Source organism: Salmo trutta, chromosome 7 (assembly GCF_901001165.1).
Source record: "Salmo trutta chromosome 7, fSalTru1.1, whole genome shotgun sequence".
NCBI lineage: Eukaryota > Metazoa > Chordata > Actinopteri > Salmoniformes > Salmonidae > Salmo > Salmo trutta.
This window is the reverse complement of record NC_042963.1, coordinates 853,606-880,532: the sequence shown is the minus strand read 5'-3', so window position 1 is coordinate 880,532 and position 26,927 is coordinate 853,606. Positions and strand designations below refer to the sequence as shown.

Here is a 26,927-nt window from a genome sequence, read left to right as displayed (position 1 = left end):
TATATTATAATGCATAAAGCACATTTAATTGAATTGTATTGCAGATGGGGGAGTGCCATGAGTCTCCTAAGAACTCTGTGATAAAGAGCAGGAGCCACGGGATCTTCCCTGACCCAGCAAAAGGTAGGAGCCTCTTCCAGCTGCCTTGTTGCTTTTAACTAACGCTTGCCATTGTGTGGTTTAGCCACCCAGCTGCTTTACAGTTTTTCTTCTTTTCCGTTTTGCTGATTGCCACTCTGTTGTCATAGTGAGAGAACATGTAGTCATGGTGACAGTTTTGCTAATGGCTGTCATAATTATACTTTTAGTGCCAGTCACTTATCTGGCTCAGTGCCCTCCATGTTGTGGTGTCATCCTTGTTTTTTTGTCATGTAGCAGACACTCTTATCCAGAGCGACTTACAGTTAGTGCATTCATCTTACGATAGCTACTGTAGGTGAGACAACCACATATCACAGTCAGAGTAATACAATTTATTCTCAATAAAGTAGCTATCAGCAGAATCAGTGCTAGTAAGAAGGGGCGGGGTGTTAGTTCAAGAAAGTCAAGGTTATTCTATTTTTATGTTTTTGCCACAGTACAAATGTGTAGCTACTACATGGCTCTTTTAGTGACTTCTATAGACATTCCCTTTCTCTCTATCTCCTCTCCCTCTCTCTATCACTACCTCCTCCCTCTCCTCCCTCCTACCTCTCCCAGACATGCAGATGGTGACTCTAGAGAAATCCCACAGTAGTCCAGGCAGCTCTAAGTCGTCTTCAGACGGCCAGCTTCGTTCTCACGGTCCATCCCGCAGCCAGAGCAAGAGCAGCGTCACGCAAGCCCACCTGGAGGATGCTGGGATAGCTATAGCTGCCGCCGAGGCCGCCGTGCAACAGTCCCGCCTCCAACCAAGTAATCCCCGCCCCTTCCTGCGACACACTTCCTCTCGGCTCTGCCACGCATGCTAGCTCATCATCTCTCCGTTTATCTATCCTCTTGTTCTATCACTCCTTCTTTTCTCTTCTTTTCCTCTCCCTTCTGTTCTGGCCTTCTGATTGGTTCTTCTAAGCAATTAGATGGTTCCTCTAAGCAGTCAGTTCTATTCTGTTGGGTTTTCTTGTTTGCTCTAGTGGTGTATCACCCACTGATCTAGTCAGAGTCCATCACTAAAACATTGCATGGCAGATCTTATGGTAGACCCTGGCCTGTGGAGAAAACATCTCAATCTAAAATCTATATTAAAAATGTATTTATAAACTGCTGTTCTCACACTAAACACTCAAAATGTGTATGGTCCTCCGTTTCTCTGACGTTACTGTGACATCTGCAGGGTTGGGGAAAGTAGGGCACAGCACCGTTTGGGCTCAGCGTGAGCAGATTTCCATCATACAGAAATCAGACACTCACAATAGCCCAGAGTATGAACAGTAACACACAGGACAGAGACGAAACAGCCACAGTTCACCAAAGCACTTCTCTACTTCCCAGTGTAAATAGAGTGAGGATATACATGTCTCTCTCCAACATCTACTGTCTCCCAGTGTGATCCCCTATCCATCCTCCAGGTCTAGAAACCATGATAGAGCTTGACCCCCAGGTTGTGACATGCAGTCCCCCCCCCCCCCCCTCGGTGTTGGTTCGGGTGTCTGGTTCACTCCCCTAACTGCCCTTTCATTGGAAAAGGTCAAGCCCCTGTAGGTGTGTGTGAGCAAGTGTGAGTGTGTGTGCATATGTGTGTGACCCCTGACCCCTAAGTGTGTCCAATGTAATGATACAAACACCCTGAGATGTATAGTCTACCAGTAGCCCTTCCTCTCTTCCCACCCCCGACGTGATGAGTTTATAAACGCCACCTGGCACTGACCAGACACACCAGGAAGTACAGACACAGCAGCATGAGGGACAAAGGGCAACAGGAAACTGACTCTACACTCACCGGCCAATGAGAGTACAGAAAGGAGTCTGACCTTCAGGGGAACAGCAGTGTCTGGGGAAGGTGAGACAACAGGACGGGAGTATAGAAATTATAAACAAGAATAATACAATATAACCTCACTAATTAAACTACAGGCCTTTCTCTCCTCTAGACAAGCATGGTATCAATACCCGGGTTCGATCCCAGGCTGTGTCTCATGGGGAGACCCATGGGTCTCATGGGGAGACGCATGAGACGGCGTACAATTGGGCCAGCGTTGTCCGTGTTAGGGGAGGGTTTGGTCGTCCGGGCGCGTGCACACTGACTTGTGTCGCCAGTTGTATGGTGTGGCTGGCTTCTGGGTTAAGCGAGCAGTGTGTCAAGAAGCAGTGTGGCTTGGCAGGGTCATGTTTCAGAGAACGCATGGCTCTAGACCTTCGCCTCTCCTGATATGGGAGTTGGGAGTTGCAGCGATGGGACAAGACTGTAACTACCAATTGGATATCATGAAATTGGGGTAAAAAAATAAAAAATAAAAAATTATAATAAATATGCCCATCTATTCAAGTAATTACATAACTATTATTTTAGCATGTTTATAAATTATTATCATATTTATGTTACCCGTACGTACTCTGCTATTACATCATGTTTATTCCATGGTTTATATGTATCAGTAACACTTTACATAAATATTTTAGTTATAATGCTTTATAACTTGTTAAAAGGATGCATGACCCTTTATAAGGGGTGAGAAGATATTATAAAGGGGCCATACATGCTCATGACAGGTCTTACAATGCATGATAGCTACATCATGATGGCTTGTTATTTAATTAAGGAAAGTGTCACCCATGTTTGTTTTAGTCTGTTTGTCAGTAAATGTATTATTATCTGTAAGCTTAGGCAGGGTATGTTCATTGAACATGTTTTTGTTGTTGTGGACACCAGAAGGAAAAGCTGTTAGTAACAGCTAATGGAGATCCACATAATCAAATAAACAAACACTGTGACCGCCGATGTAGTTGCAACATTTACATTCACATTCATCTATGAGAATAGTAATAACCATTTTTACATTATAGTTTATAGAATATTATGGACGCACATTATCAAGGTAGTGAAATGAATCTCACTTTCTCTCCCTCCTACACTCACACACGCAGTCATTCACTGCCCCTCCTCTCTCGCCCTCTCTCTCTCTTTCCCCCGACCTTCTGTAGGACCAGGCCACAGGTTGGGGGATGTGTCAGGGCCGGTGGTGTCCTCAGCCCCCAGTCTGATGGAGGGGTATGGGGGTCTGGATGGAGACGAGGGGGCTGGCACAGGGGTGGACAGCGCCATCTTCCAGGTCCCATGCATGTGAGTAAACAGCCTATGTGTGTGTGTGTGTGTGTGTGTGTGTGTGTGTGGGGTTGGGGGGGGGGGGGTTCTAGCATGATGGCTGACCTTACTACCTAAGACCTGAAGACTTGTGTTGAATCCCCAAGAAAAGTCCACAGACTTGTGGTGGTGGATGATGTATCACATCCATGTTTTGTATCTGTGGATCTAATGTGTGTTCATTTCCAACAGAGGGAAGATCATCCACAACGGTCCTGACAAGTTTAGGGGACTGCCACCCTCACTATCAGACAGCGAGGGTAAGACTGTGTGTGTGTGTGTGTGTGTGTGTGTGTGTGTGTGTGTGTGTGTGTGTGTGTGTGTGTGTGTGTGTGTGACAGTTTCTCCCAATAAACTTTGTCTTTACATGTCTGCCATCTGCTGGACCGAACAGGAAATAACACCAACAGGCTGCTTTAAGCCTACCTCTAAATGCCTGGTCCCATACATAGGAAGTAACTATCTTGCTCTCTGTGTCATAACTATATCTAGGATTCAGATAGCTCAGGTGTCGTGGTGGCCCCTCTCTTTCTCTCAGTTTCTCCAGTTTCACTCCATAACAATAGACTAGAGGCCACTTTAGTGCACAACTGGACAGCCAGTTCAAAGGTTCATTATCATGGCAACTGACATCTCGAACCTTTACTGGAAATGAGTGTTTCCCAACCTGATCTCTAACCGAGTTACAGCCACAGTGACGTGGCGGAGAATGGTTTTGGGTTCGGAACTGAGTTTAGTGAAACTGGAGAGAGGAGAGTCCTCCCCTGGTTCCATTTTGGTGCAGGCGGTATGTCAATAATGCGTCGGTGTTGAATAATTTACGTCTGCAGAGAGGAAGGGTGTGTGTATCTCGCTGTAACTTTGCCTCTGTCTCTCTCTCATTCTGTCCCTTGCTGCCCCCCCTTGTTCCCTCATACCCCTTCTGTCCCTCCTCTCCCAGGGGGTGGGGGCAAGACCCAGGTAATGGGGGAGATCAAGGTGGCTCTGAAGAAGGAGGTGAAACAAGAGGGAGACCAGCTGATCCTGGAAGTCCTACAGTGTAGAAACATCACTTACAAATTCAAGAGCCCAGACCACCTACCAGGTAACTGTGTGTGTGTGTATGTGTGTCTGACCGTCTGACCGTCTGTCTGTCTGTCTGCCTCACTGACTGTCTGACCGTCTGACTGTGTGTCTGTCTGTAGATCTCTATGTGAAGCTGTATGTGGTGAACGTGGCGACTCAGAAGAGGATTATCAAGAAGAAGACCAGAGTGTGTCGTCACGACAGAGAACCCTCCTTCAACGAGACCTTTAGGTTCAGCCTCAACCCCACCGGCCACTCCCTGCAGGTAACACACAAACTCTACGACCTTGTGTTTATTTTACTCTGGTGTCCTGCTTTATTCAGACTTTTTATTATTCCAACAGCCCCTATGACTGTTCTGTAATACCAGTACTTTTCACACACACACATGAACGCACACAGACAAACACAAACAAACACACAGGACACTACAAGTATGTGTGTGTGTTCCCCCTGTCCCTAGTTGTTCCTGGTGTCTAACGGGGGTAAGTTTATGAAGAAGACCCTGATAGGAGAGGCCTACATCTGGCTGGACAAGGTGGACATGAGGAAGAGGGTGGTCAGCTGGCACAAGCTGCTGGTCAGCTCCACACACAACCAGTCATGAGAGGTCAACTTGACAGGACACCGAGGGGTCAACCAGAGGTCAGTGAAGATCAATGAATACTTATGGTCAATGGCTGTTCTTTGTCAAGACGAGGAGGAGGAGTTGAGTTACACAGTGCCCTTCATCCCCTTTGTGTTATTCTGTATGGAAAGAAAAGAGAGGGGGAGGAGAAGAAGAGATAAGAGGGAAGGAAGAGGGGTTGCGGGTACGGACTCTCCCAGAAAGAACTGATCCTCCTATTCCCTCTCCCACTGCCATACATGGACTTTACCCTGATCCTTAATTGGACCAAAGACTGTCAGAGACTGTACCCTGATTGGATAGACTGCCAGCACACACACACACACACACACACACACACACACACACACACCGAGGAATGAAGAAGTCCTCCGCTGTAAGAGGACACACACATCTCACCACCTGTCAGCTCTCTGCTCGACATGTCGGATGCAAAACCTGACGTCAAACAGGACTGGGCAGCAATATCACAAAGATAGTTACCATGATGGAGCTACTCATTTCTGTTCTGTCTGAATCTGATACTGTTGTTTATGGCTTATCAGATCATTATCATTATTGGGATTGATCTGTGAAAATGTCAGTCAGTCAGTGAGTGGGGTTCAAATTGATGTATTTGTTTGTGTGTTTTTGTCCTTGGCTGTTTGACAAAGTATGGAATGTTTGTTGTAAGATTCTATTTATGTTGTGTACAAAAAGTACAGTGCAATTATATTGTTGATAAGTAATTAACGAAACCTGACCATACCTGAACTCTCAAGTCCAGTAGGTGACAGTAATGTACCATTACAGTTTGTTGCCAACAGCCATAAAACTCCAACTTGACCTTACCTGGAAAGATGTAGATGTACATTCAGATTTAGATAGATATATGTCAGAATATGAATCATATCAGAGACACAGTGTACAGAGAAATGTTATTTATGACCATAGATGCATATATTACAGATGATATGAGGTGACTCCTCATGTACAGTTTATTCTAAAGACTACATTCTGGACAGACAAGGGTATGGAAGGAGCACAGACAATCCAATCCCTTTAGCTCTGGTGTTATGCAGTTATACTGGGTGTTATACAGTGGGAAAACAGGAAAATGCAGTTCAAATGGTGAATGTAGAACTCATAGCACAACTGAGACAGAGAGGAGAACAACTACATGGATATCCGTCCTCTTACAGGTGGGGAGAAGAGAACAGATAGAAGAGGATGTCAGGTCCCTTCCCTTCAAACTCATGGCAGTCTGATATATTGTGTTGTGAGAGAGTCCATTCCATATACGGACAGCAGTGTGTAGAAATCTTCCGTCCCCTCCCCTTATTATGTCCTGAACGTTACTCACTGAGGAAGATCACGCGATTTTACTGGACCCATCAGACTGGATATGTTTTTGTGATGTCTTACGCACATGTGACTGGAGGCTTTAACAATAGTTTTGGTTTGAGAGCAAAACCGAGATTGCTGGCCACCTTGCCCAACCTGCAATCGAACAGAGGGATGTGTAGCCTCTCTGGTGAAGTGCTCTGCTCCCCTGTTTGGGCTGCTCACCTATTCTATGTTAAAGCAACAGTTAGACACACCTGTCCCCCTGCGTGTGTGACATCACAGTCTGGTTCTGTAAAACGGAACACCCAACATCTTGCTGTAAACAGTACACTGTAAATTGTGCACTGTGCAGTCAGTGTCAGTGGATGTAATGCGACAACACAGTGAACCAGCCTTTGTCACTGCCTCTGGTCAAAGCTCTAAGTCATTACCTATGGTCCAGTCATAACGCGGCCAGGACACACTGATACACACTGATATACAGTCCAGATGTATGGGCTCAGAACCATATGGCACTACTGTTGTTAGTATATTATTATTGTCAGTGATCTATATAGTGGATCATAGTGAACAACATCCTCAAGTGACCCCACAGAGCTAGTACCCTCAACCCTATCTGCAGGCATATCACTGAGCAACTAGGGAGGACAGATGCAATTTCCTAATAAATTAAGTCCATATCAGAGGCTCGAAATTCAGACACTGAGTCAAGATGTCACAAATGTTCATAAGACAAAAAAAACGTGATTTTAAAGAGGGTTAGTTTTACAGAAAATGATATTGTCGTGCCAACCTTGTTTTGTAAGCAAACCCATTGGTTGTGTTGAAGTCATTCTATGCAACATAGACCTTGTGTTTGAATGCATTTTCTTAACATGTAATATCAGTGAACATTGTGTCTGAAAATATGTATCTTATCAATAGAATTTTAATTTATTTTGGTTTATATATTATTGAAGAAAAGTATAAAAAAAATAGAGAGAGATTTTTTTACTACTTAACAGCTGTTATCATGTACATGAAGCTTGTGCACTTTAGTATTACATGTTGATTGATTTCCTTGTCCTGTGTAACGTGTTATGACATGCAAGTTTAAGTATCTGTTACAGTTAGTGTCTCCATGTTGAGATGATGTTGAGTCATGTTATCTGTGCTGAAGAATTCCAGACAGCACTCTTTTTGATTTCCAAGGCAATAGAAAAACTCAAAAAACAACATCTACATTCACAGACAATTTAAGGTACATATTACTTCACAATGCACAAATCTAAGGAGACATCAATCTGTATGTTTGATACAACCACCAACACATGTATGTATAAATCAATGATAATGAGTCTGAGGAAAAATAACGAGAGGTTATTTTCAATGCCCAACTCCAGGACTGTCCAACAACCCTGAATGGAGTCCTTACATTCCCCTTAGCTAGACAGTTAATATACATTGTTCCTAAGTCCGTTGCTAGTAACCGTGAAACCAATCAAACGTGTATCTGTTGAGTGTGAATGTGGCATACTCATCTGATCTGTGTAAATACAAAGTGTTTTTATTTTCTACAGAGATTGATGAATCATATTGTCTGAGGTTCGAGCATGTGAGTGTAACAAAAAAAAATGACAAAAAACTCAAACTTGTCTGTCTGTCTGTCTGTCTGTCTGTCTGTCTGTCTGTCTGTCTGTCTGTCTGTCTGTCTGTCTGTCTGTCTGTCTGTAGTGGTGTGTGTGAGGTACTTATGTGATCGGACTGTGTTGTCAACCCATGGGTGTCTGACTGTACGACCATGTCGCAGACGTCACCGAGCCAACCTGGATGTTGCATGTTTTGTTGATGGTCTGTCAATATTTTTGCTTCCAGATTATGTTTAAAAAGAGAGAATATGTATAGATTTATCGGAAATTGTATTCCGACTGTAAAAAGATTATGCTTGTAAAATTGTCTTGTTTTTCATTCAGTGTAAAAATGGAGAATCTAGCGTTCTGGTTTTGTGGTTGTACACAGGATGTGTTGAGATATTATTATGCAAATTGTGCTGTAAAAACCGGCTGTTTACCTAAAGTCTAAAGAATAAATATAAAAAGAGATTTATTCCACAACCTTAAAGGACTTTTGGTTTCATATTTGAGTGTGTTATGTAATCTGCAACTATTATTTTTCCTTCTGCTCTCTTATATGTACATCCACCCCAGTCAATTGTTTTCAATCAAACTTTCAGCACTACAATTATTCCTGTATATTCGCTTCATGTCCAGCAGGTGGCAACATTCTCTCAGTAATGGCTCCTAGTGGACTATAGTTGTGTTTCCCAACCCTAGTCCTCCAGTACCCCCAACAGTACACAGTTTCATTGTAGCCCTGGACAAACACCTCATTCAACTCATTGAGGGCTTGATGATTAGTTGACAGGTTGATTCAGGTGTGCTTGTCCAGGGTTACAGTAGACATGTGGACTGTTGGCGGTACTGGAGGACCAGGGTAGGGAAACACTGGACTACAGGACTGAAAAGTAGAAGTTGTACATGCAGACGCGCACAGACACACACAGCTTGCACGCACGTAAACACACAGAACAAAGACGTATGTGCTGTGCTGAGAGAGTGTATAGCAGGCATTAGCCTAGCACCTCTGCATCCCCAGTCTAGAGACTGGCAGCTCCATCTCAGTCTATTGTCTGTCAAGGCCTCCAGCCTTATTTCCTCTGTCTCTCGCTCCTCTCTATGTCTCTCCTCTCTATGTCTATCCTCTCTGTCTGTCCTCTCTATGTCTCTCCTCTCTATGTCTCTCCTCTTTATGTCTCTCCTCTCTATGTCTCTCCTCTCTATGTCTCTCCTCTCTCTGTCTCTCCTCTCTCTGTCTCTCCTCTCTACATTTCTCCTCTCTATGTTTCTCCTCTCTATGTCTCTCTTCTCTATGTCTCTCCTCTCTCTGTCTCTCCTCTCTATGTTTCTCCTCTTAATGTCTCTCCTCCCTATGTCTCTCCTGTCTATGTCTAACAGATCTCACTGTAGAATACATCTCAACGTTACATCTGCTCCCTCGCTTACACCTCAGTGTGTGTGTGTGTGTGTGTGTGTGTGTGTGTGTGTGTGTGTGTGTGTGTGTGTGTGTGTGTGTGTGTGTGTGTGTGTGTGTGTGTGTGTGTGTGGTGTGTGTGTGTGTGTGTTTGTGTGTTTGTGTGTGTGTGTGTGTGTGTGTGTGTGTGTGCATGTGTGTGTGCATGCGCGTGTGAGAGAGTGAGAGAATGGGAGATGAGAGAGAGAGAGGGTGAGAGGATGAGAGAGATGGTGTGTGTGGTTGCTAAGCAACGATTGATAACCAAATCCCCAAGCATCCCAGATGTGTTACCCTGCCCTGCCTCTGGGTTGGACTATCTGACTGGCTCCTCTGTTGTCCAATCAGACATGCACTCTGAGAGCCTAATAATTGGAACTAGAACACATAACAGTCTGGCTGTCACTTGAAATACTGTATAATAGATACAGTAGATTGGTTACATTGTTTTCTCAGACCATTTTATTTTGAAATCTACCACCAATATTTTAGATAACCCATAGGCAAAACATATAGAGTAGGGGATTGTGTGATTGCATATTTACTGTAACCCATGCTGTACATAATGCTTGTCTTGTTGGCATGAGAACCAAAGGCTATGTAGGCCTAGCTTTTGGCACAACATCCTTGGCCCGGTAGCCATTATGTCACTCATAGCGCTTGTTAAGGTAGGGAATCTTGTAAAACCCTTTAGATGGATCACGTTGTGAAGAATTTGATAGTGTAAATCGCTATCTCATAACAGTCTGTTCAATGGTGCGATCAATAAGTTATCAGTCACCGCTGTCTTCTGACAAGTCTGCTACCTGTCACTCACACTGTCACTATGTCTCTCTGTCTGTCTGGGGGATTGATGATGATTGGTAAGGACTCCCTGAGAAATGATTTAACATCAAACTGAGTAAAATATGGTGTGTGCGTGGGTGCGAGAGAGAGAGAGATGTCAATCCAATAGAACATCCCTGATCGGCTATGTATCTGTGACTACCATCACCTCAGACAGACAGACAGAGAGAGAGAGATGTCAATCCAATAGAACATCCCTGATAGGCTATGTATCTGTGACTACCATCACCTCAGACAGACAGACAGAGAGAGAGAGAGAGAGAGAGGTACCAATCCAATAGAACATCCCAGATAGGCTATGTATCTGTGACTACCATCACCTCAGACAGACAGACAGACAGAGAGAGAGAGAGAGGTTCCAATCCGGTACCTGTTAGAGCGCTGATGCCAGTTGATCAGATTGTCGGTGGCGGGGCTGGGTAATCTCCGAGTGTGTGACACACACTACTGGCTTGGCGTGGACCATTCTACGTACTCAAACACGCAGCTGGAGAGGGGCGTAGTGTATGAATGTGCGTGCGTGTGTTTGGACGGGGAGTTGGCGCCTGGCAATGGACACCTACAGACCACACGCCGTGTTGATTTTACTGTTATTATCGTCGGATATTTGTCTGCCGTCGCAGTTTCCAACACAACTCATGTAAGTACTAATCTAATCCTCGCCTATAGCTTCTCAAATCCCAATTGTTGTTTGTGTGACTCTGTAAATGCAATTGATTAATTGTGTGTGTGTCATTCCTAACAATGAATAACTAAAACAATGGTATCTGATGAAAAACTGTTATTACAAGCGGGTTAGACCAGTCTTGCGGTTTAGCACCTTGCCATCTCCCCCGGTTTATTTGTTAAGTTCTTGTTACATCGCTGCGCTATTATGTCTGGATTGTCTGGAGATGCAAAAGAGGCGGTAGGATGGGCACCGGTCCCGTTTCTCTCCTTATTTCAACCGTCTGCTTCTCCTACTCCTCACCATGACATATCTAGTGTATTTATAGCCTCTGTGTGTGTCAGTGTGACTGTTAATGAGACGTGTTACTTTCACTAGCAGTTTCCTGTGTGCTGTTCGCCGTGGTTTGGATATGTTATGTGATTAATGACTATAATGCGCGCAGTGTCGCAGGTAAATTGTGGCTGTTGGCTGGCCAAGAGATAATGTCCTGTGAACTTGTTGAAACAACCTGGACTCAGGGGTAGACTAATCTGTCTTCTTCCATTTAGTATGATATGTTACGTTTCCCATGGTATGTATTAATTTGTAGATGTCCATCATCCATTTAGTATGATATGTTACGAATTACAATTCGTATGATATGTTAGGATTTGCAATTTGTACAATATGTTACGAATTTGCAATAGTCCTACATATTTTGCAAATTCCAATTTGTTGTGTCTAACGTTAGCTGGGCTAGGGGTTAGGTTATAGGGTTAAGCTTAAGGGAAGGGTTAGCTAACATGCTAAGTAGTTGCAAATGCTACTTTCTCATGATGAGAATTGAACATGCAACCTTTGGGTTGCCAGACATTCACCTTATACACCTACCCATCCACCCTGACCAACTAGCAAGTGTCTTCACTGACATTTTCAACCTCTCCCTGACTGAGTCAGTAATACCTACATGTTTCAAGCAGACCACCATAGTCCCTGTGCCCAAGAAAGGGAAGGTAACCTGTCTAAATGACTACCACCCCGTAGCACTCGCGTCTGTAGCCATGAAGTGCTTTGAAAGGCTGGTCATTGCTCATATCGACACCATCGCATACCGCCCCAACAGATCCACAGATGACGCAATCTCAATCGCACTCCAAACTGCCCTTTCCCACCTGGACAAAAGGAACACCTATGTGAGAATGCTATTCATTGATTAAAGCTCAGCGTTCAACACCATATTGCCCACAAAGCTCATCACTAAGCTAATGACCCTGGGACTAAACACCTTCCTCTGCAACAAGACAGCCTATAGGGAGGAGGTCAAACACCTGGCAGTGTGATGCCAGGACAACAACCTCTCACTCAATGTGCGCAAGACAAAGGAACTGATCGTAGACTACAGGAAAAGGAGGGCCGAACAGGCGTCCATTAACATCGACGTGGCTGTAGTGGAGCTGGTCGAGAGTTTGGAGTTCCTCGGTGTCCACATAATCAACAAATTATCATGTTCCAAACACACCAAGATAGTTGTGAAGAGGGCACTACAACACCTTTTCCCCCTCAGGCGACTGAAAAGATTTGGCATGGGTCCCCAGATCCTCAAAAAGTTCTACAGCTGCACCATTGAGGGCATCCTGACTGGTTGCATCACCGCCTGGTATGGCAACTGCTTGGCATCCGACCGTAAGGCGCTACAGATGGTAGTGCGTACGGCCCTGTTCATCACTGGGGCCAAGCTGGGGCCTATACTGTATCAGAGGAATCCCCAAAAATTGTCAGACTCCAGTCACCCAAGTCATAGACTGTTCTGTCTGCTACCGCACAGCAAGCAGTATTGGAGCGCCAAGTCTAGGTCAAAAGGCTCCTTAACAGCTTATACCCCCAAGCCATAAGACTGGTGAACAATTCATCAAAAGCCACCCAGACTATTTACGTTGACACCGGACTATTTACACCGGACTATTTACATTGGACTATTTACATTGACACCGTATTCTATTTTTATTTAAAAAATTCAGAGTTAATGCCTAAACTTAACCTTAAATACTAATTCTGACGTGAGACTGAGAGCTGATTGCATAGTAAACCCCAAGGCATTATTAACTAAAATAGTTCTAATATATTGAACTCAAAGTCAATGAAAAGTAATTTTTACTTAAAATATTCATGTGGAACTGACTCAAAACTAAATGAGATGTTAGTAGTACATTTCCCAGGTTTTCCAGAAATCACAGTTGGAAGATTCCTGGAAATCCTGCAACCAGGATTTTCTTTTTTTATCTGGAATTTTGTAAAAGTTACTGCAATTTTGCTATGCCTCAGAATAAGGCTTTATGATATATATAATAATTGTCATAAATAAATTGTAGTGATACCATCCACCTAAGAACTCACTTGGTGAAGGCCACAGGACTGAAAATGAATGAGATTACAACCATGTTTCTTTCACTAACAATTACAGTCATTGGTGGTAACTCTACAAGTCACTAGAAAAGGTAAGGCACACTGGGAAATTATATTGGAGGTATGACTTAGTGGGGGCGTTACTCAAAAGGTTCAAGCTGTTACAACTCAAATCTCTACCCCCCTACAGCAGTGGTCACCAACCGTGACTGGTCAATCTCCAAGGAATTCCTAGTCGATCACCAAACATTTCTGTAAAAAACCCAACGATACAGCCTTGTGTTACTATTTTGATTCATGCTGTTGGCGGAAGGTGCACTTGATTCAGCAGCCCTAGCGCCTGGGAAGGCAAAGTGTTTAATTTTGAACCATTTTCATCTGTCTGAAGTTAAAACTGCCTACACGGCAGCCCCAGAGAGCAAATCAAGTGCACCTATAGGCCTACCGTTATAGCCAATCGGAAAGCTCAGATCACCATGTCTGCACAGTTTTCTCGAACCATAGACTGGAAAAGAAGGCTGGAAACAGCAAAGTTGATACTGTGAGATTACAAAACTTTTAAAACCATGACTAAAGAGAGACTTAACGAATGCAGTAAAGAGCTGCTGTTTTTGAGTACGTTTTTAAGATGTTTAAGTTGTTATTCAGCACTAGTGTCAACACTTTGTTCAATATTTTTGATAAGCCATAAAATGTGTGTTCTCCCTACTTCCACTCACACTACAACCAGCACTGCAGCTGCAATGAATGAGTATAGCAAAGTGTTCCCATAAGCTTGCCTTATTATTAGCATCTTTTGTCTTTTTTAATATCAAGGAATATTTAACTTTCTCTGATCATAGGATAACAACATGAATTGGTGGTTGAGGCAGAAATAATGCAGTGCGACTTGAGATTCACCATCAGCTGGAAGACCGTGTCTCCTTTTCTCAGTGGAGGAAGGGAGAGCGGAAGGATGGTGAGTCAGGTGAGAGGCAGTCTCGCCACTGTTCCCTCCCCTCAGACTGACCATCAGATGCAGGTCATCAGTCCAGTAAAAAAAAAAATGCTGTAATTGTTATGCACACTCAGCTGTGCCTCACAAGTAATACAACAAATGATCTATTACCAGTGTGATAATATACCTACATTTTTAAAATATAATTTCAAAATGGTCTGAGAAGAACAACATTGACAGGGAAATTCAAGCATAGCCAATTTGCAGTGGTAATAAATTGGGCCTACTGCACAAACCTCATTGCTACAGAACTGTTTTTAATTGGATAAGGTTGCATAGGTTTATGTTTTTTAAGTCATATTTAATCTGAGCACTATATCTCGGCTTGCATTTTGACTCAGCATGATCTTGACTCACAAAAGGTTGGTGACCACTGCCCAACATGGTCACAGTGACTATCAGTTTGAGTAATGACTACAAAATCAATTTAAGTAACTTTACTCAGATATATTAAGTGCAACAGGATTCCTCAAACGTTTTGAGTAATGATGGCACATTGGTGTTTACAGTGTACCACGTAACATAGCATAATAATTTGAGTGTCCTGGATTTACACTTACTATGTTACGTCTAGTGTATGAGACCAGACTGGTTGAAAAGGGGAGTTAGAGCTTAATTAAAGCTGCCATATGTGACTTTCTGGGTGAGCTGACCAAATTCACATAGAAATGGGAGTTATAGATTTGTCATTCTCATTGAATGCAAGTCTAAGTAGCGGTAGATCTGTTCTATGTGCGCTATTTCTATGCTTCCCGTTCTTAAGTTTCGTTTTTGCATTTATTACTTTCTGGTTGTGTACACCAGCTTCAAACAGCTGAAAATCCTATATTTTTGGTTATGAAAAACATATTTCACAGTTTAGATGGGAGAATGATTCTCTACACTATACTTGATTGTTTTGTCACATAAACTGAAATTCGGCGAACTATTAGAATTTTTGCATCCAGGAAAAGGCGGAGCGATTTGTGCATAGTGCATCTTTAAGACTTACTGTAGAATATATGAGAATGATATCATACTGTTAGCTTATGATATACTGTGACTCCCAATCCTACAAGTGAAACAACAGTGAAACACAGAATATGTATTTTCATGGGTTTATTACAGAGACCATACAGTATATGGTTTATTACTATGCAATATTGCTTTAGGAAAATAGGAAGAAAAGATTAATGCTCTGTACCCTAATGATCTCCCAGTGTTAAAGAGCTGATAATTGAAGGTAACAGCAGACATTATGTGTGTGTAATCAGTTAGCTTCACTCCACCCAGCAGTTAATCTTGGGATGTAGGATGCGACACAAGGAGCGGTATCTAGCGGTTACAGGCAGGTAGCCTAGCGGTTACAGGCAGGTAACCTAGCGGTTACAGGCAGGTAGTCACGCGGTTACAGGCAGGTAGTCACGCGGTTACATGCAGGTAGTCACGCGGTTACAGGCAGGTAGTCACGCGGTTACAGGGAGGTAGCCTAGCGGTTACAGGCAGGTAACCTAGCGGTTACAGGCAGGTAACCTAGCGGTTACAGGCAGGTAGTCACGCGGTTACAGGCAGGTAGTCACGCGGTTACAGGCAGGTAGCCTAGCGGTTACAGGCAGGTAGTCACGCGGTTACAGGCAGGTAGTCACGCGGTTACAGGCAGGTAGCCTAGCGGTTACAGGCAGGTAGCCTAGCGGTTACAGGCAGGTAGCCTAGCGGTTAAGAGAGTTGGGCCAGTAATCGAAAGGTTGGTGTTTGAATCCCAGAGCTGACTAGGTGAAAAATCTGTCCGTGCCCTTGAGCAAGGCACTTAACGCTAATTGCTCCAGGGTCGCCGTCAATAATGGCTGATCCCTGGCTCTGACATCACTCTCTCAGGGTGTCTCAGGGGGAGTGGGATATGCAAAAAAAAGCATTCCAATTCACATGTGTATAATACAGACTTTTACATGTGTGAAATAGGACACATTTAAGCACCCACCTAATTATTATTTTTACTATTATTATTATTATTGGTGACTAAATTGGTATAGTTGCATACAGAGGTTGGGATTTGTAAATGGTTGTCTCTTCTGTCTTACAGAACTGGTTGTTTTTCCATGGTCATTTGTGAGCAGGAATCTATCGAATCACACAATCCCAACTGTATTGAAGACATTTCTGTTCTATAAAAGTATTGTCCCGCGAGTTGATGCCTGTGTTGTCAGACTGTCTGTCTCTATAATGATGTGTAATTAGTCCATAGTTCAACACAGCATTCCGCTGACACACTCAGTATGGATACACTCATTACCCCCCCCCTCTCTCTCTGTCTCTCTCTGTCTCTCGCTGTCTCTCGCTGTCTCTCTCTATCTCTGTGTGTGTAGAACAATTTAGGGCAGTACGAAAAAAAAAAAAAAAAAAAATATGTATGAGATGAAATGAAATGTATGTATGCATTCACTACTGTAAGTCGCTCTGGATAAGAGCATCTGCTAAATGACTAAAATGTAAATGTATCTGACCCAGTTGCTATGTGTGTGTATTGGTAATTATTATGTGCTGACTTTAGAAGTTACAGTAGTTATATCTCTATGACCAGAGCAGAGCACCCCTGCCAACTCAGACAAACTGCACTGTCTATACATTCATGGAGCAGAGCTGGGTCTGGATTGGTCAGTTTGACAGATATGCACTTGTACATGTAGGGTTGAGTTGGAGATGATCGACAATACAAATAGAACAACTCGTGCATACAGAACTTACACAGTCGTACTTTTAATGTTTCTGGAAATGTTGAGGCTTTTGGCCACATGAAAGCTGAGAGGTAAAAACCTTACCACAACTTAGTAGCTCCTCTCTCTCAATTCAATTCAAGGGGCTTTTTTGGCATGGGAAGAATATGTTTACATTGCCAAAGCAAGTGAAGTGGATAAACAAAAGTGAAATAAACAATAAAAAGTTAACAGTAAATATTACACTCACACAAGTTCCAAAATAATAGAGACATTTCAAAGTCATATTATGTCTATATACAGTGTTGTAACGATGTGCAATTAGTTAAAGTACAAAAGGGAAAATAAATAAACATAAATATGGGTTGTATGTACAATGGTGTTTCTTCTTTACTGGTTGCCCTTTTCTTGTGGCAACAGGTCACTAATCTTGCTGCTGTGATGGAACACTGTGGTATTTCACCCAGTAGATATGGGAGTTTATCAAAATTGGATTTGTTTTCGAATTATTTGTGGGTCTGTGTACTCTGAGGGAAATATGTGTCTCTAATATGGTCATACATTTGGCAGGAGGTTAGGAAGTGCAGCTCAGTTTCCACCTAATTTTGGGGGCAGTGTGCACATAGCCTGTCTTCTCTTGAGAGCCAGGTCTGCCTACGGTGACCTTTCTCAATAGCAAGGCTATGCTCACTGAGTCTGTACATAGTCAAAGCTTTCCTAAATTTTGGGTCAGTCACAGTAGTCAGTTAGTCTGACACTGTGTTCTCTCTGTTTAAAGACAAATTGCATTCTAGTTTGCTCTGTTTTTTATTTTTTTATTCTTTCCAATGTGTCAAGTAATTGTTTTTTTGTTTTCTCATAATTTGGTTGGGCCTAATTGTGTTGCTGTCCTGGGGCTCTGTGGGGTTGTCAAATAATAGTTCTGCAGGAGGGGTGAAGTCAGGCGCAGGAGACTCAGGTACGTGAAACACGTAGTTACTTTAATGAAGAAAAACAAGTCCAAAATATCAAGCCTACAAGGCCAGGGAAAAAATATTCCAACAAAGGAAGACTAACACAGTCTTGGGAATATAACGGGACTCAGCCCAGCAACCCTAAAGCCAAAACACTAAATATAAAAGGACCAGAAAAGAAATCCCCCCCCCCCCCAACCTACGAAACAATCCCGCACAATCCCAAACACAAAACAGACAGACTAAATACCCCACTAATTACTAAACACAAAACAGGTGCTACCCTAACCAGACATTACCAAACGAAACAGAAAAGGAAATCGGTGGCAGCTAGTAGGCCGGCGACGACACCGCCGAGCGCCGCCCGAACGGGGAGAGGCGCCACCTGTGGACGTTGTGACAGGGTTCTGTTTGTGTTTGTGAACAGAGACCCAGGGCCAGCTTGCTTAGGGGAATCTTCTCCAGCTTAATCTCTCTGTAGGTGATGGCTTTGTTATGGAAGATTTGGGAATCGCTTCCTTTTAGGTGGTTGTAGAATTTAACATCTATTTACCTGGATTTTGATAATTAGCGGGTAATAATTCTGCTCTACTGCATTATTTGGTGTTTTACGTTGTAAACAAAGGCTATTTTTGCAGAATTCAGCATGCAGAGTCTCAATTCTGTGTTTGTCCCATTTTGTGAATTCTTGGTTGGTGAGCGGACCCCAGACCTCACAACCATTAAGGGCAATGGGTTCTATAATTATTCAAGTATTTTTAGCCAGATCCTAATTGGCATGCCAAATGTTATGTTCCTTTTGATGGCATAGAACGCCCTTCTTGACTTGTCTCTCAGATCGTTCACAGCTTTGTGGAAGTTACCTGTGGCACTGATGTTTAGGCCAAGGTATCTATAGTTTTTCGTGTGCTCTAGGGCAACGGTGTCTAGATGGAATTTGTATTTGTGGTCCTGGCAACTGGACCTTTTTTTGGAAAACCATTACTTTTGTCTTACTGAGATTTACTGTCAAAGCCCAGGTCTGACAGAATCTGTGCAGAAGATCTAGGTGCTGCTCTAGGCCCTACTTGGTTGAGGACAGAAGCACCAGATCATCAGCAAACAATAGACATTTGACTTCAGATTCTAGTAGGGTGAGGCCGGGTGCTATAGACTGTTCTAGTGCCTTCGAGAATTCGTTGATATATATATATATATATATATATACACACACAGTATATTGAAGAGGTTGGGGCTCAAGCGCATTCCTGTCTCACCTTACGGCCCCGTGGAAAGAAATGTGTGTGTATTTTTGCCAATTTTAACCACACCCTTGTTGTTTGTGTACATGGATTTTATGATGTCGTACATTTTCACCCCAACACAGATTCCATCACTTTGTATAGCAGACCCTCATGCCAAATTGAGTCAAAAGCCTTTATGAAATCAACAAAGCATGAGAAGACTTTGCCTTTGTTTTGGTTTGTTTGTCAATAGGATGTGCAGGGTGAATACGTGGCCTGTCGTATGGTAATTTGGTTAAAAGCCAATTTGACATTTGTCAGTACATTGTTTTCACTGAGGAAATGTACAAGTCTGCTGCTATTTATAATGCAGAGGATTTTCTCAAGTTTGCTGTTGACGCATATCCCACGATAGTTATTGGGGTCAAATTTGTCTCCACTTTTGTAGATTGGGGGGGGATCAGTCCTTGGTTCGAAATATTGGGGAAGAGACCTGAGTTGAGGATGGTGTTGAAGAGTTTAAGTATAGCCAATTGGAATTTGTGGTCTGTATATTTTATCATTTCATTTAGGATACCATCAACACCACAGGCCTTTTTGTGTTGGAGGGTGTGTATTTTGTCCTGTAGTTCATTCAATGTAATTGGAGAATTCAGTGGGATCTGGTAGTCTTTAATAGCTGATTCTAAGATTTGTAATTAATCATGTGTATGTTTTTGCTGTTTGTTCATTGTTATGGAGCCAAAAAGATTGGGGAAGTGGTTTATCCATACATCTCCGTTTTGGATAGATAACACTTTGTGTTGTTTGTTTAGAGTTTTCCAATTTTCCCAGAAATTATTAGATTCTATGGGTTCTTCAATTACATTGATCTGATTTCTGATGTGCTCTTCCTTCTTTTTCCGTATTGTATTTCTGTATTGTTTTAGTGATTCACCATAGTGAAGCCGTAGGCTCTGGTTTTCTGGGTCTCTATGTTTTTAGTTCGATAGGTTTCTCCATTCCTTTCTTAGGTGTTTGCATTCTTCATCAAACCATCATTTTCTTCGGTTGTCTGCTTGAAATTGTTGGACTTAATAGGCAAGCTCAATCTCTCTCCCCCTCCTCTCTCTCTCCCTCGCTCCCTCCCACTCTCCTATTGTTGTAATCCTGTGTTGGCCTGTTAATAGGATTACATGCCTCATTTAGGGGAACATAAGAACAGAGCAGCGCTGAGGTAACACACACACACACATACACACACACACACACACACATAGTGGTCTGAATGGAGATGTGTGCCAAACAGATCATATCATCAAACCATTCACAAATCTGCCATGCTGTGGAGAGACTCTGTGATGGAATGAGGCTGGCAACACTAGTAAGGAACATTTACACACACAAGCATGGATGCAGGCACACGCACACACACACAAACACACTCACACACACATAAACTCACACACACATAAACACATAAACACACACAAACACACACACACACACATACAGTGGGGGAAAAAAGTATTTGATCCCCTGCTGATTTTGTACGTTTGCCCACTTACAAAGAAATGATCAGTCTATAATTTTAATGGTAGGTTTATTTGAACAGTGAGAGACAGAATAACAATAAAAAAATCCAGAAAAATGCATGTCAAAAATGTTATAAAATGATTTACATTTTAATGAGGGAAATAAGTATTTGACCCCTCCGCAAAACATGACTTAGTACTTGGTGGCAAAACCCTTGTTGGCAATCACAGAGGCCAGACGTTTCTTGTAGTTGGCCACCAGGTTTGCACACATCTCAGGAGGGATTTTGTCCCACTCCTCTTTGCAGATCTTCTCCAAGTCATTAAGGTTTCGAGGCTGACATTTGGCAACTCAAACCTTCAGCTCCCTCCACAGATTTTCTATGGGATTAAGGTCTGGAGACTGGCTAGGCCACTCCAGGACCTTAATGTGCTTCTTCTTGAGCCACTCCTTTGTTGCCTTGGCCGTGTGTTTTGGGTCATTGTCATGCTGGAATACCCATCCACGACCCATTTTCAATGCCCTGGCTGAGGGAAGGATGTTCTCACCCAAGATTTGATGTTACATGGCCTCGTCCATCGTCCCTTTGATGCGGTGAAGTTGTCCTGTCCCCTTAGCAGAAAAACACCCCCAAAGCATAATGTTTCCACCTCCATGTTTGACGGTGAAGATGGTGTTCTTGGGGTCATAGGCAGCATTCCTCCTCCAAACACGGCGAGTTGAGTTGATGCCAAAGAGCTCCAATTTGGTCTCATCTGACCACAACACTTTCACCAGTTGTCCTCTGAATCATTCAGATGTTCATTGGCAAACTTCAGACGGGCATGTATATGTATTCTTGAGCAGGGGGACCTTGCGGGCGCTGCAGGATTTCAGTCCTTCTCGGCGTAGTGTGTTACCAATTGTTTTCTTGGTGACTATGGTCCCAGCTGCCTTGAGATCATTGACAAGATCCTCCCGTGTAGTTCTGGGCTGATTCCTCACCATTCTCATGATCATTGCAACCCCATGAGGTGAGATCTTGCATGGAGCCCCAGGCCGAGGGACATTGACAGTTCTTTTGTGTTTCTTCAATTTGCGAATAATCGCACCAAATGTTGTCACCTTCTCACCAAGCTGCTTGGCGATGGTCTTGTAGCCCATTCCAGCCTTGTGTAGGTCTACAATCTTGTCCCTGACATCCTTGGAGAGCTCTTTGGTCTTGGCCATGGTGGAGAGTTTGGAATCTGCTTGATTGATTGCTTCTGTGGACAGGTGTCTTTTTTTACAGGTAACAAGCTGCGGTTAGGAGCACTCCCTTTAAGAGTGTGCTCCTAATCTCAGCTCGTTACCTGTATAAAAGACACCTGGGAGCCAGAAATCTTTCTGATTGAGAGGGGGTCAAATACTTATTTCCCTCATTAAAATGCAAATCAATTAATAACATTTTTGACATGCGTTTTTCTGGATATTTTTGTTGTTATTCTGTCTCTCACTGTTCAAATAAACCTACCATTAAAATTATAGACTGATCCTTTCTTTATCAGTGGGCAAACGTAGAAAATAAGCAGGGGATCAAATACTTTTTTCCCCCACTGTAAACACACACACACACACACACACTGTCTGCTCAGAGCTCCAGGGCTTTATAGCTTAGGCACTATAGAGAGGAGAAGAGAGGCAGATTAGGTGTCTGAAATTTGGTATACTTGTGACTTGGCGATGAAACTCATCCAAGAGGAGTCCACTGAGACATTTAGGGACACGATTCTTCCTTATACCTCACCTCCTCTCACCCCATCTTCACCTCTTTTACTCCCCCAGTCTTCTCTCTCTTACTTCCCCATCCACACACAAATTCCAGAGCAGGCATCCTTAACACCCCATCCCCTCTCTGTGTCTTCCCCTCTCCCTAGTCACAATCCTCTGCACACATTCAAGTAACCAGCTTTACACTCATTACTCTCAGGGACTGTGTTATGAACAAATGACAAACAGATCTGTTTGTGTGTACATACGCATGTGTCTCTTGCTCTGTGTGTGTGTGTGTGTGTGTGTGTGTGTGTGTGTGTGTGTGTGTGTGCGTATTCGTGTGTGTGTTTGGTGTGTGACGTCTCTCCCCTGGCCGTCAGGGAGGCTCATGGCAGGGTCTGTGAGTGACAATGAATGACAATAAGAGTGTCTGCATCCCACTCCAACCCCCAGCCTTCTGCATGCAATATTAATGGTCCTGTTTCTCTCTCTCACTCCATCTCTCTCTCTTTCTCTCTCTCACTCACTCCATCTCTCTCTCCTTCTCTCACTCCATCTCTCTCTCTTTCTCTCTCACTCCATCTCTCTCTCTTTCTCTGTCTCTCTTTCACTGTGTGTGGAGGTGTGTGTGTGTGTGCATGAGTGTGTGTATTACTAAGCTCATATGAATCACTGTGCTGCCATATTTCTAGAGCTATCCTAGGCATTTGATACTATTGACCCTCCCCTACCCATTAAAAGGTTGTCTGAAATGAACTTCATCCAGGTGTAGTGCAGGTGTTTTGGGAACTATCTGTCAGACACGACACAGTGTGTGCTTTCTGATGGTGTCAAGTTACCTTGATATTAATAAAGGTGTCCGGCAGGGGTCGATTTTGGGACCTGTCCTCTTTACTATATATATACACTGCTCAAAAAAATAAAGGGAAAACTTAACCAACACAATGTAACTCAATCACACTTCTGTGAAATCAAACTGTCCACTTAGGAAGCAACACTGATTGACAATACATTTAACATGCTGTTGTGCAAATGGAATAGACAACAGGTGGAAATTATAGCCAATTAGCAAGACACCCCCAATAAAGGAGTGGTTCTGCAGGTGGTGACCACAGACCACTTCTCAGTTCCTATGCTTCCTGGCTGATGTTTTGGTCACTTTTGAATGCTGGCGGTGCTTTCACTCTAGTGGTAGCATGAGACGGAGTCTACAACCCACACAAGTGGCTCAGGTAGTGCAGCTCATCCAGGATGGCACATCAATGCGAGCTGTGGCAAGAAGGTTTGCTGTGTCTGTCAGCGTAGTGTCCAGAACATGGAGGCGCTACCAGGAGACAGGCCAGTACATCAGGAGACATGGAGGAGGCCGTAGGAGGGCAACAACCCAGCAGCAGGACCGCTACCGCCGCCTTTGTGCAAGGAGGAGCAGGAGGAGCACTGCCAGAGCCCTGCAAAATGACCTCCAACAGGCCACAAATGTGCATGTGTCTGCTCAAACGGTCAGAAACAGACTCCATGAGGGTGGTATGAGGGCCCGACGTCCACAGGTGGGGGTTGTGCTTACAGCCCAACACCGTGCAGGACGTTTGGCATTTGCCAGAGAACACCAAGATTGGCAAATTCGCCACTGGCGCCCTGTGCTCGTCACAGATGAAAGCAGGTTCACACTGAGCACATGTGACAGACGTGACAGAGTCTGGAGACGCCGTGGAGAATGTTCTGCTGCCTGCAACATCCTCCAGCATGACCGGTTTGGCGGTGGGTCAGTCATGGTGTGGGGTGGCATTTCTTTGGGGGGCCGCACAGCCCTCCATGTGCTCGCCAGAGGTAGCCTGACTGCCATTAGGTACCGAGATGAGATCCTCAGACCCCTGGAGAGACCATATGCTGGTGCGGTTGGCCCTGGGTTCCTCCTAATGCAAGACAATGCTAGACCTCATGTGGCTGGAGTGTGTCAGCAGTTCCTGCAAGAGGAAGGCATTGATGCTATGGACTGGCCCGCCCGTTCCCCAGACCTGAATCCAATTGAGCACATCTGGGACATCATGTCTCGCTCCATCCACCAACGCCACGTTGCACCACAGACTGTCCAGGAGTTGGCGGATGCTTTAGTCCAGGTCTGGGAGGAGATCCCTCAGGAGACCATCCGCCACCTCATCAGGAGCATGCCCAGGCGTTGTAGGGAGGTCATACAGGAACGTGGAGGCCACACACACTTCTGAGCCTCATTTTGACTTGTTTTAAGGACATTACATCAAAGTTGGATCAGTCTGTAGTGTGGTTTTCCACTTTAATTTTGAGTGTGACTCCAAATCCAGACCTCCATGGGTTGATAAATTAGATTTCCATTGATTATTTTTGTCTGATTTTGTTGTCAGCACATTCAACTATGTAAAGAAAAAAGTATTTAATAAGATTATTTCATTCACTCAGATCTAGGATGTGTTATTTTAGTGTTCCCTTTATTTTTTTGAGCAGTGTGTGTGTGTATATATATATAAATAATATTGGTGTATCTGCAAATATCTGACACTGTTATGTACGCTATTACCACTACGGCTGACCAGGCTGTTGGAGCTGCAGTCTGATTGTGTTGTTTATTTAAAACTGGTACTTTATGCAGGAAAAACTAAATGTATGCTGTTTTCTAAATCTCGTAGAAATATTTCTTAAGTTGGCTTCTTTTATAGAAATAGATCATGCCTCTCCCTAAACAGCAGGAAGCAGATTGTACAGTCAACTTTCCGTTCATCGGAATGCAGCAGCCATGACTCTTAAACCTGTGGATGCCATCTACCGTAGCCCCCTTCACTTTATCACAGGTATCAAGAGGTTGGCTGGTCCTCATTAAAGTCCCATGGATCACTTCATTAGCCCCTGTTGGGTTAACAGCTCTACTACACACGCTGCCTGTCTACCTCACTGTTACAATGTTCAACTATGAGACACCAAGCCCGGATGGTTAACTCTCGAGGTTCCACTAGTATGTACCGATCTAGGTAAATCCGCCTTCAGTTTTAGTGCCCCCATTTTTGCAATAGCCTACAAACTCCCCTACATATTAACTCTGGTGACTCTAGGGCAGTTTAGGACTTTAATGAATTTAATGAAAATTGCAACTGTTTGGATTGAATTATTGTATTTTTGGTGTTTAAAGCTCTAGTGTTGATTCTGTAATTAATAGATTATTTTATTTGTATTGATAATTTATAATTTCCTGTATTGCTGTCCTCAGCGTGTCAGGAGAGATACCAACAATGTGATCCAGAGAGGGACGTGGAGAGGGACAGAGGGAGAGAGAGGGACAGAGGGAGAGAGAGGGACAGAGGGAGAGAGAGGGACGGGGAGAGAGACAGAGGGAGAGAGAGAGGGACGGGGAGAGGGACAGAGGGAGCGAGAGAGGGACAGAGGGAGCGAGAGAGGGACAGAGGGAGCGAGAGAGGGACAGAGGGAGCGAGAGAGGGACAGAGGGAGCGAGAGAGGGACAGAGGGAGAGAGAGGGACAGAGGGACAGAGAGGGACAGAGGGACAGAGAGGTACAGAGGGAGAGAGGGACAGAGGGGGAGAGAGGGACAGAGGGGGAGAGAGAGGGACAGAGGGGGAGAGAGAGGGACAGAGAGAGGGACAGAGGGACAGAGAGAGAGGGACAGAGGGAGAGGGACAGAGGGATGGGGAGAGGGACAGAGGGAGGGGGAGAGGGACAGAGGGAGAGAGAGAGGGACAGAGGGAGAGAGAGAGGGAGAGAGAGGGACAGAGGGAGAGAGAGGGACAGAGGGAGAGAGAGGGATGGGGAGAGGGACAGAGGGAGAGAGAGAGGGAGAGAGAGAGGGACAGAGGGAGAGAGAGAGGGACAGAGGGAGAGAGAGAGGGACAGAGGGAGAGAGAGGGACAGAGGGAGAGAGAGGGACGGGGAGAGGGACAGAGGGGGAGAGAGAGGGACAGAGGGAGAGAGAGGGACAGAGGGAGAGAGGGGGACAGAGGGAGAGAGGGGGAGAGAGAGATGTCAGTAGTGATATTATCAAGAGGACAGTCAGTGAACTTTTGGCTCTGCACCTCTTTGATATGGAGAGGAGCCATTTGGTCGCAGTTCGCTCTGACACTGTCACACGCACACTCACACTCTCTCCGAAACACACACACACACAGGTTGAGTTCTGTAGAGTGCCTGTCCACACACATCACTGTCTCTCACTGGTCTGACCCACCTTGAGACAGCTACCTGATTGGATGACCTTGTTTCTGACCCCTGAGAAAGTAATCTAATTGGCTGACTTTGTATTTGAACCCAGTGATACATATTTGATTGGTTGACATTGGGTGTGAACCTAGTGATAAGTATTTGATTGGTTGACTTTTTCTTTAACCCCTGAGAGAATGATCTGATTAGCTCTGGCAGTGTTGACGGCTATGCCAGTGATCTGATCGAGTGACATTGTATTAGTGATTGTTGCGCATTTGATTGGACAGGTGATGCCGTGTTCCATTCTTGTGAAAGTCGTCTGATGTGGTTATATTAGGTGTGAAACCATCTGAAGTTGTCTGATTGGCATTGATGTTGGCTGAGGATAGGCAG

At 44.0% G+C, this 26,927-nt stretch overlaps 2 protein-coding genes across 2 annotated transcripts in view; both read left to right on the top strand.

Annotated features, from left to right (window-relative positions):
- Positions 1-8,399, top strand: part of LOC115197761 (protein piccolo) — a 104,050-nt gene extending 95,651 nt beyond the window's left edge. Inside the window, exons 27-33 of the mRNA XM_029759564.1 lie at positions 45-123; positions 700-894; positions 3,121-3,259; positions 3,473-3,540; positions 4,221-4,364; positions 4,465-4,610; positions 4,809-8,399. Of these exons, the coding sequence (XP_029615424.1) occupies positions 45-123; positions 700-894; positions 3,121-3,259; positions 3,473-3,540; positions 4,221-4,364; positions 4,465-4,610; positions 4,809-4,952 (915 nt within the window). The 3' untranslated portion in view covers positions 4,953-8,399. The remainder of the gene's footprint in view (positions 1-44; positions 124-699; positions 895-3,120; positions 3,260-3,472; positions 3,541-4,220; positions 4,365-4,464; positions 4,611-4,808) is intronic.
- A 2,122-nt stretch (positions 8,400-10,521) lies between these two features.
- The window catches only part of LOC115197760 (voltage-dependent calcium channel subunit alpha-2/delta-1), an 81,354-nt gene continuing 64,948 nt past the window's right edge, over positions 10,522-26,927 (top strand). The window contains exon 1 of the mRNA XM_029759563.1: positions 10,522-10,833. Coding sequence (XP_029615423.1) covers positions 10,700-10,833 — 134 coding nt within the window. The 5' untranslated portion in view covers positions 10,522-10,699. The remainder of the gene's footprint in view (positions 10,834-26,927) is intronic.